General features: G+C 42.1%; 1 protein-coding gene across 4 annotated transcripts in view; it reads right to left on the reverse strand.

Annotated features, from left to right (window-relative positions):
- adamts3 (ADAM metallopeptidase with thrombospondin type 1 motif, 3) overlaps nt 1–15,664 on the reverse strand; it is a 139,993-nt gene that overhangs the window by 98,500 nt on the left and 25,829 nt on the right. For all 4 annotated transcript variants that reach the window (XM_025897060.1, XM_025897061.1, XM_025897059.1 and 1 more), the window contains exon 4: nt 11,039–11,195. In XM_025897060.1, the coding sequence (XP_025752845.1) occupies nt 11,039–11,195 (157 nt within the window). The remainder of the gene's footprint in view (nt 1–11,038; nt 11,196–15,664) is intronic.

Here is a 15,664-nt window from a genome sequence, read left to right on the forward strand (position 1 = left end):
CTGAAAACCAGCTTTCACACAGACATGTGCTCCTCATACACTTTCTAACCTGCCTCTGGACTTTATGTGTAGGTCTGACTGGGAGAAACAGGAAGTCCCTGCTTTAAGCAACACTAAATCTAGATTTGCCACAGTTGCACTTGACATATGTCTGTTATTCTGATTAGTGTAATAATTACAGGTGTAAGCAGCTTGGCTGTGGTGAAAGCATCTTCTGCTGTTTATGCTGAGAGGTTACTCTCCCTGCTACCAGGCCAGATCCCATTTTCAGCCATATTTAAGCAGGATTATCCACTGCAGAAGCCTCTGCTGCCTTCTCTCTTGCTTCTTGTGACTTTATTTCACTCCTCACCAAATTCCTCCACACTCAGCCAGCCCCGACTCTGCCTAACACATTTGTGAGATTATAATAAAAAATCAGCTTCCTCTACTGCTCACCTCGTTCTCCTGTGCTGGGTAGTGAAAATTATATATGCAGCCTCAGACAAGAGGCGTTTCACACTTTTTCAGTCAGTCGTCACTAACGTGTGAAAATAAAGCCACATTTTCAAATACTGCAAACTGCGAATCCCTCGCCTGGGCGTCAGGCCAGATAACAGATCAGATCTCAGGAGCACACTCGGGAGTCCCGCCATTTGCTCTCACTGTAACTTTGATTTTCCCCCGAACGCCGATCCATCAACGACACCGGCGCTGTGCGCGAGGGCGGGTATGTCAGAAAGGGAAATATAGCATCTCACACATGTGTGATGTGATGAGATACTGTGATTAATTCTCACGGTTAATATTTGAGCAAAAACTATTGGTTGAGTAATAAATACACTGATTCATTAATCATCCATCCGTCTTCACGTATCTAATTCAGGACAAAGAGCTGATGCTGTTTGTGTTTTGTTCTTTTTACAGGGTTTGTATCTACAATGAACTGCCTCATAGTATAAAATGAATCAGAGGAAGCCCACTGCTGCTGTGCTAGGCTGTCAGACTTTCACTTTACAATTACAGTGTTACATATATAAAATTATATCTTTGTTTATTCTTAGTTTTCTCAGGGAAACTCAGGATAAAAGCACAGGGAGGAAGTGAGAGCGTCTTTAGTCATGATTTGTACAAAAGCATACAAAAGAAAATTACAGCTGTTTTCAGCATTACTAACTGTTCCTGTTTGTTCGTTTAAATTCAGATACAGCGTTGTGGAGCCAATGGCACCCAGGGAGGGTGTGCATCCTGGACAGGGTGACACAATATCATTACTTCATTTTTAAATAGCATTCTCCTGACAGCACTAGTTACTAATGTGTAATAATAAACTGAAGATGAAACTATAAACCAAGGAAGTGCCTGTTACTGGCTGGAAGGTGTCATGTTCTTTCTCCCCTCCGCTTATTTCACACTGTGTGTGATTCCTTTTCTCGTTTCCTCTCCTCGCGTCGTAGTTCCTCCCACGGAGCGGGAGGGGAGCAGAGGAGTCCCATTCAACAAACATTCCCTTGCTTCAGAAATTCCGATTGTGCAGTCGATCATCTCGACTTCTGTGACCTTTGGAAACTAAAGGAATGTCTCCTTCTTCCCATGGTTTATATACTCAAACTGTGCTGCGTTTGTTTTAGATTTTTATGGGTGAAGAACAGAAGAGAAAATCACACACACAACAGTGTTGTTGTTGTTTCTCTCTCTCCTGTTCCTCCCGGTATCAAACTCCGCTCTCCTGAAGGGGTGGAGAAGCACAGCCATCCCCAGGTTTCACATCAGGATCAGCAGGACAAAGACAGGAGATGGAGGCGCGTGGAGCTGTGTATGGTGTTGAAGTGGACGTCTTTATAGTCACTCCCAGTGCCATACTTTCTGTATCCTACACGCTTCAGGGTCCTGCACCCTGAGATTACAGCCATCATTAATCAGTTTAAGCAGGTAAACTGTGCGATGATGAATGAATGAGGGCCAAGATGAACAGCTGTTACTCCTCCATCATTCATTTTGATGCTCCATCCGCTTTTTTTACTTCCATCGACTCCCTTTGTGTCTCCACTGTTGCTGTCACAGAGACGTTAGGTCACATTGAGATGGTCTCCCTAAATTTCTGGCAGGCTAATCTTTGGTTGGAAGAACATTAAAATGACAAACGCTGAACCTGAAGCTTCAGCTCGACTTTGATTCTCTGCACCTGAGCTGAAGGAAACATCATTATTAAAAGAAATCCAAACATTTGGTGTTGTGATCATGGTGCAGAGAGCACTAACACTTCAGTTCAAAGTCTCTGAATGTGTTGGGATTAAGTTTGAAGACATTAGCAAACGATCACATCAGTTTCGTGTCCTATGGGATAAACTTAAACACGTCCAGCAGCAAAATGAGCCTCTGCGCATCCTTACTGAAGGAGTCAGGGGTCCAGTCGTGTCTCTCTTAATTTTCCATCTCTTTGTTGTCCCAACATTATTTATGAAAGCCACAAACTGTGTATAATAAATCTGCTAAATGTTCCAAAAAGAGTGTACAAACACGTGTTTCTTATTTCTGTCTAAACTCAAAAGCTTTCTTGGATGTCGAGGATGGACTAGAGGAGCACTTCAGGCTCAGCCATTTAAATAATCCAGTCGATTAAAAACAGGCCTTTTCAAACACACACGGTTGGGAAAATTACTCAATGTCCCAGAGGGCACAGCACAGAAGCAGGAATAGGAAAACCTGGATACAACAGAAGCCTTTAAAGCCTTTTAACCTGACATGTGAACACAGGAGACTTCACATCACAGGAGGAGTAACTGTGTGTGTAGCAGACATTAATTACAATTAACACAATGAGTCCCATTTACTCCAGTTTGTAAGACTCATCTACTCACAAAGAAACTCCCTACAGGGTGGCAAACTTCAGCTGGCTAAAAATCAACAACTCAAAGTCAAACTCACACATTTTCAGAGTCAACGTGACTCAAGTTTGCTTATCTGTGAATAAATGTCCTTAAACCACAGAAACGAAACATCGTTCTTCCAAACGTTGCTTCATTACAACCATATTTCTGAGTTTTATTCAGCATTAAAAGTAATCCACGCGTGGTAACAGTGCAAAGCCACTGCCAACAGTTAATTCAGCGTGCCCTTCCATTTCAGTGACAACCATCTGTTTTGTTTTTCCCTTGTAATACATTTGTTTGTTATTACCGAGCAAAAAAAATCATGTTTCCAGCACACGTACAGGCAAACGTTCAAACTGCTTTTAGAACACATGTAACATGGTTCATGTGGAAACAAACAAGAAAAGATTGTTATTATTTTATTATTTTGTAAGATCAAAATTAACATTTCACTCTGAGATCCTCCATAAGCTGCAGACGTGTCTACTTTGTCCTGAACTGAAAGGAGCTGCAGGCTGTTCGCCTCGTGTTGCTCGAAACGTGCACGCACCCACGAGGATACAGACTCATAAGAACCAGACAAGCTGATTGGCCGAACTTAGAACTTTTATTGTCAATGCACAATGAAATTAAAAAGCTGTAAGATAAGTATTTAAAGAGTTTAGTAAGAAAGTAATGAGAATGAAAATAATCCACATTAAAAGTGGCTAACAGATGTAGAAAAATCAGCAGCTGCTGCATTTACATGGATACAGTTCTTCACCTTTCATTCCTTCTCATCGTTGTGCATATCAGCACTTCCTGTTTCTGTTTCAAATTAAAAGCCCGTGGCATTTAACTGAAGAGAAAGCGTTCATTTCGACTGCACCTGTGATTAAAACAGAAGTCTGATTTCTGGGTGAGCCTGGCCTCTTGTCTTAAAGTCGGCCCTGTGTACCGCTGCAGTCCAGATTATAGAATATGAAAGAGGAACCATTTGCTTGAATTGTACTGCTTTTTTAAAAAATACACGTCTCCTAGAAGTAAACATGATCAGTGGAGTTCTTTTGAGATCCGAATCTCGTCCATAGATCCCGCTGTTGATCCACTCGAGGTCTGTAAAGAAACACTGTTGTGGATGATTATTAGCACCTTTCCAAGCGTAATCCTGCAGCTTATATTTGCTGTCTTTGGCATCTCATATCACAGGAATTTGTTTGATAGGAAAACAGGAATTGCTCGTGGCTGTTTTACTTGAAGGAGTGTCTGCAGAATCCCGTTTCCACAAGCGGCGATGTTAAACTGAGAAATTTAGCAAAAATGTTGAGAATTATTTTTTTAGATTCTTGTTCCACAAACGGAGGATAATCTTTCGCTGCAGGCAACGCTGCAACAGGCACGATTCCCACAGTCGAGGTGACCTTATCGATATATGAGGATATGGCCTAAAGTATGTGGACACGTTTTAACATTGGTCTCAGTTTGTGTTTGTCCCTTTCCTGGTTCGACAGAGGAATGAAATCAAAGTCAGCTCCAGTTAGTGAGGAAGTGCCTGACCTCAATCCCACCCAAACGTTAGCGAGGTGGCGCCTCAGAAAATGCCTGAAAAATGCACTCAATTTAAAAACTACCAGACAAAGTGGAACTTCTATTACAACTGATCACACTGTGATGTGACTGGAAGCTCCAGTGGAACATCAAAACTGACCTTGTAGCAAGACTTTTTCCAACTATAAAAGTGCTTTTACTGCACTAGAAAATAATTATAGCAACAATAATTTCATGCATTGTCTTTATAATTTCTAGGTGACAGCAAAAATACGCCGTTCGTGTCTGAAGAGCTACATAAAATGTGCATGTTCAGTGTGTTATATCAATAAATGCACAAGAGTTGAGGAAACTCTTTCCTGCTTTACAACGATAAAGAGGAGGCTGCGTTTCTTCCACCCAGTTGTGTTGTAGGAGTGAAGGTGGCCCTATCGCCTGGCTGCACTGTTTGACTTCACTACACGTTCTCATCCCTCTGCATCAAAGGCTGCTGCTCTGTCAGACACAGCCAAGCTTGCAGAGATATCTGAGGAGTCCTTTTGCATCAGTGCCTAGAAGCACGGTTTGTGCACTGGGAGGGAGGAGGGCCGGTAGTGAAGCAGCTCGTGAGTTTCTCAGGCAGGTCACTGCAGTTTGAGTTGGGAGGAGGCTTTTTCTTTTATTCACATTTTACTTTCACTTTCACTTGCTGGAAAAGATCGTGTGGGGGATAAAATATGTCCAATCATAACATTAACTGAAGCTTAATAGTACCCAGTGTTTTTGAATCTGACACTGAGGTCTGGTCTTTATATGCATCCATTTGTCACAGGTTTGGACCAAAGGATGGTGACAATGTGGTGTGTTAAGGCGGCTACGCCTAAAACACACTCTCAGTATATTTCCTCTTCACTCACCTTTTTAACTCACGATGTGTTTATACACCTCTCTGCATTTAATCATTAGTTATTCTTAATCTCAGCTCTCTACCACAGCATGCATTTTGTCCTGTCTCCCTCCCCTCCCCTCAACCAATCACAGCAGATGGCCCCGCCCCTCCCTGAGAGCCTGTTTCTACAGGAGAATCCTTCCTGTTAAAAGGGAGTTTTTCCTTCCCACTGTCACCAAAGCTCTTGCTCATAGGGGGTCATCTGAGCTGGGCTTTTCTCTCTTTTCTCTGTATTGTTGTTTTGAGGCAACTGTTGTTGTGATTTGGCTCCTTATAAAAACAACTGAAGTGAAAATCACAGAAAGCACTCGGTTCAGAAAAGAGCTTCAAGAGCTGCTGCTGGTAGTTTGAAGAGATAAAGAGCTCATCTACAGAGGATGAAACTGGCCGAGGCTTTAGAAACATGCATCAGGCTGAAAGGTAAAAACTCTTCACACGTTCTTGAATCTGATGAGCCTTAAAGTCTTTACAGAAGGAAAGATTACAATATTATTATAATCAAATGTCAACATGTGAAATTTAAAACACTGCTTTCAACTGGCCTGCAGACTGACTCTGTGAAACATCCGTGAGTTTAAATATGAGACCTGAAACTTGTGTTTGAATCATCTTTACTTGACTGATAAATTCAGTGTTTTGACACAACAGGAGTGCTACTGTCTGCTCATGATCAGCAGAATACCAGGAAGTGTTTAAATCACTGACCAGGACTGAGCAGCCAGTGGAGAAAAATCAAAGAGGCGATCCATATACGTGCAAGTGTTTCTTTGAGAGGCAGAGGTTGTAATCTATACCCGAGCACACCTGATGCCTGCACATATCAGTGCTCTGCTGCAAAGGCTCAAAAGCATGGCACAAAGGACTTACAGATAAAAGGAAGTCATACTGAGCCCACTGTAGATATATATTCCTGGTATGTGACATGGAATCGTGTGATTGTCGGGGTGGGGGAGTCTGAGAAAAGCAGAACTGCTGCCACAGTTTTACAGTGAGCGGCATGTTTCCTTTAAAGCACACTTTCAGGTACGTGCTGTTGTTTGGCGGCTGTGTCAGCGTTACCACATCAGCAGTGGAGTGCAAACATGAACTGAACCATGTCAAAAAGGCGGAGTGCATGATACAGGCACAACACTTGTGTAACGGTGTTCAACGCACCATTGCTTCTGTTAGTGAGGTGATGCAGCTGGGCTGGAAAGCAGTGCAGGAGGAAGTGGCTGACATGGAGCCACAAACAAAAACAAACAAACAAAGAGAAAAAACAGACTGACTGATCATCACAAAGCAAGTCCCACTGAGCTCGCTTTGACTTTCTGTACACAAGTGCTGTGAATTAAAGAAAAGCTGCTTGTTTTAGAGAAAAAAAGAACAAACCTGGTTGCTTCTCATCACCCGTTCACCTGTTTTCACACAGCCTGGTTTTTACAGCCCGACTCTCACACCTCAGCAGGAAATAAAGGTGCTGAAAGAGCCAGCACCTTAACCGCACACACACACTGTGAGGAGGACTGTGACCAACACAAACCATAAGCTTCACCCTTCACCTTTCACTCTGTGTACCTGTGAAGCCCATTTACACTGGGCGCTGACTTATTTTAAGTTGCCTGCAGGAAATCCAGCACCTTGGCTCCTGGTGCAAGTTCACACAAAAGAACTTTTCAACATCACGTAAAATACAAACTAAACTGCTAACAAATAAATAAATAAATGGCTGCACGCCATCAGCATCCAGCACGGCGAACAGACGGCTGCCTCGCCTTCTGCAACAAGTCGAAATTTAAACCTTTGAGATGTGAATGTTTCTAAGATGATGCGCATGGATCCAGTGAGAATCCTGTGCTTTTAAAGACAAATACATTAAAGTTTTGGAAAGTACGCTTCAAACGTACGAGATAACACGCCCGAAAGCTGCAAGTTAATCTCCCGCTGAGCAGGATGTGCCTTGGAAAGCAGCGTCACAGCAGCGACAGAGAGAAAAAGGAAAACCTACACATCCGCCATCATCCTCCACAGTCCTCGGGTTACAGGACATGACACAGACTAGATGGCTTCAAAGTAAGAAATCCAATCAACACCAAAATATCCCATGATGGGAACCCAGCCAAGAATAAAACAGCTCTGCGTACGGTGCAAATAATCTCCTACAGCACCGCCGAGGCTCAGCGTTAACCCTTTACTGTCATCTGATATTTCTTTGATGGTGTGCGAGACAAAGCAGCGCACAAGTGCTTCGCTTAAACTGCTCCTGGAGCAAACTCTTAACTCCTCATCACAGAAAGTGCTGGATTGCCTAATCATGTTGATTGAGATAAATAAAGTATATCTCATCTTATTCTAGTAGCTCACTGTCAGCTGCATAATTATTTTTCCAGGTGTTAAAGCTCCAACAGTTAGGTTGAGATGTATTCCTGCCATAAACTGCCATAGAATGGGTCTAATATTACTGACATGCTTGAACTTTTGATGGGGACCATATAAGACATATATATGGCATCACCGATGGATGTATGTCAGTATATAAAACGTATTTATGGATGTTAGAGGCTGATATTCTTCTGCTGAATCACACATTTTGTGCAAGTGTTCAAAGATGGTGTTTAACAGCTGAAACAGTTTAACTGACTGAAGATTTCTTTGTTTCTCAGACAAAAAGTGAATAAATCACATCAGCAGCTGTTTTTTAAGTGAAACATATACCCGTTCAAAGTTTTTTTACCTATTGATCGTGCTGATGATTTAATCGGTGCTTCACACCAGTTTGATGTCAGGACTCAGACGCTGTGACGGGATCAGAATCACCATCTTTCATCATGTCTGCGTGTGGCACGTTTCTACTACGAAACGAGCAAATGAGGCCTCGCCACGGCACCTCCCTCATTCCTTCCTGTCTGTTAGGAAGCATTTCATAATAAACAAGATGCAGCAGCTGTAAATAGTGGTGCCAGGGCTCAGCTAAGTGATGGGGTGCTGTGGTCTTTAAATGACTCACATTTTGTTCAATCTGATAACCAAGTAGGTGAAAATACTTATTTCTGATTGGACGCACATTATTCTCCTTTTTCTCTTCTCCCACATTTCCTGTCTCTCTCCACTTCAACTACACATTAAAAAGGCAAGAATCTATTAAAAATAAACTTAAAAGACAACAAAAATGTACTAAAGAAGCATGTTTACTGTTGAGGAGCAGCAGATATTTGGCTCTTTCTCATGTCGCCACGGCGTGAATCGATCAGTAAATTCAGCCCGTGCTCGCGTCCACTCGCTGTTTTCCAAACGTCTCCCTCCCAGTTGGATTCCTGCCGTCTCCTACTCGTCTGACAAAGAGCTTTCACCCACTGATCTCAATTTAGATTTAAATGAGCATCTGGAATATTTATTTCATCCATTTATATTTAGTAGTTTTGGTATCCCACATATTCAATATTTTACAAATGTCACAAATAAATGATGTAAAATATGTAGATGGGGGAATTTCATATAAATGCAGCAACGTGTTTAAATGAAACTAGTGAAATTAATTTAATTTGTACTGTTTGAATTTATTTTATTGCATTATGTGGATATTTTTTTTTTAAATTTAACACTGCACCCAGAGAACATTCATAATCTCAAATATCACAGTTATGTTTGTTTGGCATTAATGTGCATCAGTGATGTGGTTTGTAGTGTTCGTGCCTCAAATGTTCATTAAATTCTCTCAGTCTGCAGCGTACGAGGCACGAGATCAGCTTTTCATAGTTACACTTCGTGCTGATTTATTCCATTTTAAAATTAGATCACCAATTTTGTTACACAATTTTATTTTTTAACTCTTTAATGAGCTGCTCAGTTTAAGTACTGCCCTCTTCACATGAGGTGACGACATATCACACTTTTTTCAAATAAAGTCAGTTTTTCAGGATTTACATTGTGTAACTAAATCATTAATAACAGTCATTGAATGTTTTCAGAGTTTTGCAGGACGTTTGTTTGATCATATTTCTGGTCCTGTACGTGCAGCACAGCTCACAGCTTTCGCAGATGTTTCCTTTTGTCCTTCTTTTCTTTGATTTGTAAGAAATTAATTCCTTAAATGAGACAAATGAGATAATGGGATCATGCCTCTGCCACTAAAGAATGAGCGGACCACCTGATGAACCGACCTCTGATAACGTCTCTCAGCTTTCTCACTGAGAGCGCTGGTGCTTATCAGCACAATCAGTCTGTCGTGTTTTCTTAAAGAGCATCTGTTATCTGTTTCAAAGCAGGCAAAGAGCCAAGACAGAGCTTTATCCCACAGTACCAAATCTCTCAGCTGATGCTAAACTAACTCGAGCCCCATTTGGATGGGATTAGCATTACTGCTTCTTGGTAATTTACCCTATTACTACAGACGACAGGATAACCATCGGAAAATTAGGTGACAGTCAAAAACCTTCCAGTGAATTATCTCGCAGCCAAGCTTACAGATGTCTATGAAACAGATTTTATTATATATGCATATTAAATGAGTTAACAGGGTTTTGTGCTGTAAAGTGTCACCGTTTTAGATACGCACTCATCCATCCATGATCCAAGCTGTCACGGCCTGTTAATCCCTAACGACAACATTCAAACTCCACCTAATTTTACAGTCATGGACAAATAATTGAATCAAGTTATTTATTTACCTCATGTTTTATGTATTTTTTATTTCTAAAATCTCTTTAGTGAATGACATTAAAAATAATTGTTACGGCCTCTGCCCGCACCAAGCCAAACTTCCAGGTGAATAAATATTCCTACATTTTGCACGGCAGCTTGCTCGCGCGGGGAAATGGAAACAAAATTGTAGTTGAGGAACTTTAAATTGAGCAACTGATTGCCTGCAACATACTCTGCTCTTTCTTCAGGATGGCTTTTATCATCAGGTTTTAGTATGCAGGAGCATGAAGGCGGAGAAAATGAGTTCTGGAGCAGCAATCAGGACAAATGCGTCCACTGGCACACCGACGTGTGGAGAAAGGCAAAGGAGATGCAACACTAAGCACGTCTGTCACAAGTTCAGATCTCATCATCATGTAAGCACAAACTGACGCGGGCTCACGAGCACAGCATGCGTATGACTTCAACCCCGTATCTCACCTCTGTTTGCCCCACAGCCACAGGGAGAGGACTCTGCTGCACCCGAGTCAGTCATCACCCTGCTCCGTATTCTTAAGCACTTTTTAAAAGTTGCAGGTGAAGCGATTATTTATTTTAATATAGACTTTGTTGTTCTTAAACACAGGGTGTTTACCCTTCCTGAGCACGGTTCTCCTTCACAGTCCAAGTGATGCATTACATTTTCCAACAGTGGCAACAATGACATTTATTTGGTATAAATAGAGGGCAACATTTGCATTTACAGCTCCCTGTTGCAGTTCGTAGCATTAATAACAACAGTTAGAGCAACGGCAGAAGTCAGAGTAGCAGTAAAAGCAGCAGCAGTACAGGGAACAAAATCTAATTAACTGCTTTCACTGATAACTACGAATAAATGCTGAAATGTTAACAAGTGACCTAAACTCCTGTTCCCAACATTTTTAATGTTTCTTTTTTGTGTGTTTGTCATTTTTATAATCTCTAAAAAAATTACAACGATGAAATCTGGACTCTGTACCTTCACAGATGTAAATGAGATTCATTTTTCAGGAAAAGATACGTTTAAATTGATTTGGACACAAGTTCATAAGTAAGCGAGTACAGCAGGAACCATCGTGGCTGTGCCTCCTACCTTGTAGCTGGTAATCCACAGAGATGTCCAAGGGAGTCTGCAGCAGAGCTGACCTGCGGTAAACCACGTGGACCCTGCCCTGGTCCTCCAGCTCCTGAGTGCCTTTCTCCAGCGGCTCGATGAAGTACTCATCCGATTCTGTGCGAATCATCCCAGCCTGCAACAGGTTAGCAGGTCAGTGACTGTGTAGAACCTGTGCAGTGCATTAGCATGCTTCATCACTGACACCGAGCGTGTTTAGACCCAGAAACCTCATTGCTCTGATAATAAAACTAATACTAAGAGGCAATTAAAATCTACATGCCCCACAAATTCCCCCCATCATGTATTAATAATCTAGAAACTCTGTGACAGTGTTTTCATGTAATTGTAAATTAATGCCTCAGTTTTCAAAATCCAACTAGAACATCTGCTGAACGTCAAAACTTGTTTCTTATCCCACATATATACACAGGAAGATGAAACCATGACACCAGAATGTCCTACCGAACAATATTATAGTTAGAAAAATGCATAAAATATAGCACAAAGCACAAAGGCAAAGGCACTAATGTAATATTTAGTAATTTATTCAAGAGAGAAACTGGGCCTCTCATTAACTGCATGTGCAGGACTCTGTTTCTGTGCCATTATTAGATATTGTTGTGACTCTTTTTCTTCAGCTTTCTGTTTGCAATTATCACCTTGTTACCCAACAAAGGCAGGTGGTGGTCCTGCAGCGCGCTGCATCGTTAGTAACACATTGGCACAAAATTGCTTTGTGATGGCTACCTGCCAACCTCAGATTTCCTGCAATAAGAAGCCAGTCATGTCTGTTGTTTATGGCGGATATGAAGGGTCACGCTGTCCGGCTAACGCAATAATGCCCAAACAGACCGAATGTACAACCCATCAAGACTGAATGATGGTCTGAAAAAGGTGTTACACTCTGAGTAAAGCCGCATGAACAACACAATGATTTCCACTTCTGTGGAATTACTGTGAATTTACAGCTTTTTCCTTCAAAATGATGCGATCCAGAATGCTAAATTATTCATTTAAATTATAAGCTAAAACACTTGATCAAGACCAAAGTCCCGGTTTCTTGTTTTCATAAGAAATAAGCCACAATCCTTAAAAATTAAATCAAAGAAAGGCTTGAAATGTTTCATTTTACCTGTAATGAATAGAAATCACATCTCAGTTTTATTCTTTGAATTAAAATGCAAAGTTTTTCAGAGGCAGCAGTAGAGGTGGAGGTGGGCTGCAAACCTGCTTACAGGGGTGCGGCAAATGTGAGTAGGCTAACTAATGCTGCACTCGGTTTGCTATGCTCCAAAACGACAGGCACCCATATGAGAGTGTGGGACATTTTAAGTGAGGGTACACACTCTGTACACACAGTATGCAGACACATTGTGTTAGCGCTCGGTCGATCGGTCCTGCTAAACTCCCTCTGGCCTCTTCACTAACAGTCTGGTGGACTGTGTGCTAATGGTGTTAGCAACCAACCCTCACTCTCAACTCATTTCCTACTTCAGAGACTCCAATCGGCTGGCGCTCTATCCCCTCCTTTACACAAACGACTGGATGGATCCCAAATTAAATTCTTAGTTAAATTTACATGCAGCGTTGATACTGTGTGACTGTGTAAGTGTCCCAGTTGTACGTCTAAACCAATAAAGTGAATATTCGTATCTGAAGTGTGCTGCATGTGAAATTAAATTAAAACGTCTGGCAGCCACATGACGTCTGGGGGAGAAGCTCAGCGCAGTTTAATGCAAGTTTTCTTCTGGCAACAGAATAAAGATTCATATGATTAAGTACAATAAACCAGGTTATGATGCAGAAACGTGTCACGTATGAAGTGGCTCATTTAATTGGCCATCTGTCACTTAGTGTGATTATAGGAGCAAAAATAGTGAAATACGATAAACATGTGAGTGTGTTGGTTTTACTGCGTGACAGAGCTCAGACTTGGTTCACTGCAGGGAAAAACTCGCTCATCGTGCCGTATAAACCCACACTTTGCCTGATTCGGGGCCATTTGGTGTCACAGTGACTGTTAAAACCTTCAGCTTATGCAACAAACACGGTCCGTGTTTCAAAAGATGATGAGGGTTTTTAATCACACCTCCCGTAGAAATGTGGTCTCCGGACATTTCTGCAGAGACAAACCTAAAGTCTGCACAGATGTACACACTCAAGAAACAAGAAAAGAAGAAAGACTGAGCCAAAAACAAACCACAGCGTGCACAGTTTACCAAGGAAACTGTTTTCACTATTTCTGACTTCACTTGTCTAAGCAGACACTAACAAATAAGGTAAGATAAATTACAGCTCGTTGAGTAGCAGACACAGACTTACAGAAATGATATTTTTTAACTACATCAGTGTTTATGTGATCCCAACAAAGCAAAATAACACACGCAGAAGATAAACGCTCTTCACATTCAAGTGAACTCTGCTGCAGCTGATTGGAACAAATGGAAAGAAGAAGAAATATCCAGCGATTCCTGACGCGTCATCCTTATCAAAGAGAGTAAGTAATATGGTGGAGCCTGTAAGATAAAACCTCTTACATCAGACTAACGTTATTTTAAAGATGTGCTCCACTGCCGTCTGTTTGAAAAGTTTACATTTTTCTGCTCACTTGAACACATGTTCTCCTCAGCTTATTTATCGCACACCTGCAGGCGCCTGCTTGCAAACACAGATTCTATATATTCTGTACGTCAGCGTGCATTATCAGGCCGGAGCGCCTTTTGCCTGCTGTTCACCAAATCCTCACAGGAACTGGCATCCTGTGACCAGGTCAGCACATTCTCTGCCATGATTTATTCCTGACAGAACCGAGAACCACCTCGTCATCTCTATTTACTCTGTGCTCATCCAACACTCTGAATCCTCAGCTCAAAACCAAAGAGGCTGGAATCTTGACAGTAACTGAGCCTGCAGGCATATCTTCAACTGAAGTGAGATTCATGCACCATAGCTCTATCTTATTTATCAACGCCAGGTGAAAGCCGAGAAAGAAAGACAGCTGAACATGTCAGAATGTACAGGCTCGGATACCGCGAGCTCTCTCCATCGGTGAGGTTCTTTAAGGGTCTTCGACAGGTCACGCTTCTCTATTTAAGCTCAGCCGAGCAGAGGCAGACTCCAGATCTGAATCTCTGCTCTCACACTCATAATAAATTGAGGTTTGTGTCTTTTAAAGGTGAAGCTGGAGGATCGTGCTAACAAACTGACTGACAGATAATTGGATAAAAGCTGTTTTTCTATCAAGGGAAGCCGTTCAAGTCTGACCAGTATTTGCTGAAGTATTTCAGCAGCTGAAGATGGCACCTTCTTATTCAGACACAGCAGAGCAAACAACAAAAACCAAAATCACAGAGGGGCGTGTGTAATTAGACCGGGAGCTGACATTTGAATCAATCGTTTAAGAACAACACTCCACAGGGGAGCGTTCGGAGGATCTCTAAGAAACTAAAGCTTGAAAGAAAACAACAGTGACCGTCTGATCTTTTACTTAATAGTTTTTTTGATAAACTAGTTTCTATCACAACTCTGAGAAAGTGTCAGAGCTGCAGTCGGTACAGTCAGTACTGTTGTCTCCATCGTTTCTAAACCTATTTATCTATGAACAGGCAGAAGTAGAGAGAAGAGCGCGGCTCGTTGAATCCTACCACGCTGTAATGTAAACACTCAGAAACACCGGTGTGCGAATATCTACCAGAAACACGCTCACTGCATCTTGAAGCTACAGTCCTGCCCTGTCACAGTGAGTAACGCGTTTTAGCGATCCACGCCGACCACAGGAAGTGCCGAGCTCTGATTTGAATTGAGGAATAAGCAGTTGGATATATACGCTGCTGTCCTGAAATTAAATTGACATCTATCCCTGAAAAGCAGAGAAATTGCAGAAAAACGCACCACTTTTCATCCTTTTTCTTCCAAACACTGAAAACAGAACAGTTCTGAAATGAATTTAAGCTTTGTGCAAATTTCTATCTTCTTTCTGGCAAGGATGAGCTCGCAGAAGCGCTGATGCATTCAGGAAAGGTAAATTAGAAATCATAGCATGCTGAATGTGTCTCCAACAAATCCGTCCTTCCATTTTATTCTGCTTATTCAATTCAAGGTAGCTGGAGGCGGGGGTGGTGGGGATGGAGATGGTGGGGATGGGGATGTGGGTGGGTGGGGGTGGGGGAAGGTTGGCAGTGCCTTGCAGAGCTGCTGTAACAAATACTTTCAAACTAAACTCCATTACAGTGATGCCATCTCCTCTAACACTGCTGCACAAGTTACAGCCAGCTGAGCCGTCTAATGATATATAAGAAAAACGGGTCACGGGGGGAACAAGGCAGAAGACCGGGGCCTTTTTAGGCTTATGGACAATAAAATGCATGTTGAGGCAGATATTATTAGAAGGAAATTAAATTCTAGTTTGAGTCCATTACTGTCTGGTTTGCATAACTACCCAGGGCTGGACTGCTAATCTGGCGTACCGGGCTTTTCCCCGGTGGGCCGCGGTCAGACCTCTTAACGTGACGGTGCCTCTGCCTACCTTCGCCGAGCGATCACGGTGGGACGTCTAGACCAAAAACACCAGGGCTGATTTTTGTCCCAGTCCAGCCCTATGGT

The sequence above is a fragment of the Oreochromis niloticus genome, linkage group LG12 (assembly GCF_001858045.2).
Source record: "Oreochromis niloticus isolate F11D_XX linkage group LG12, O_niloticus_UMD_NMBU, whole genome shotgun sequence".
NCBI lineage: Eukaryota > Metazoa > Chordata > Actinopteri > Cichliformes > Cichlidae > Oreochromis > Oreochromis niloticus.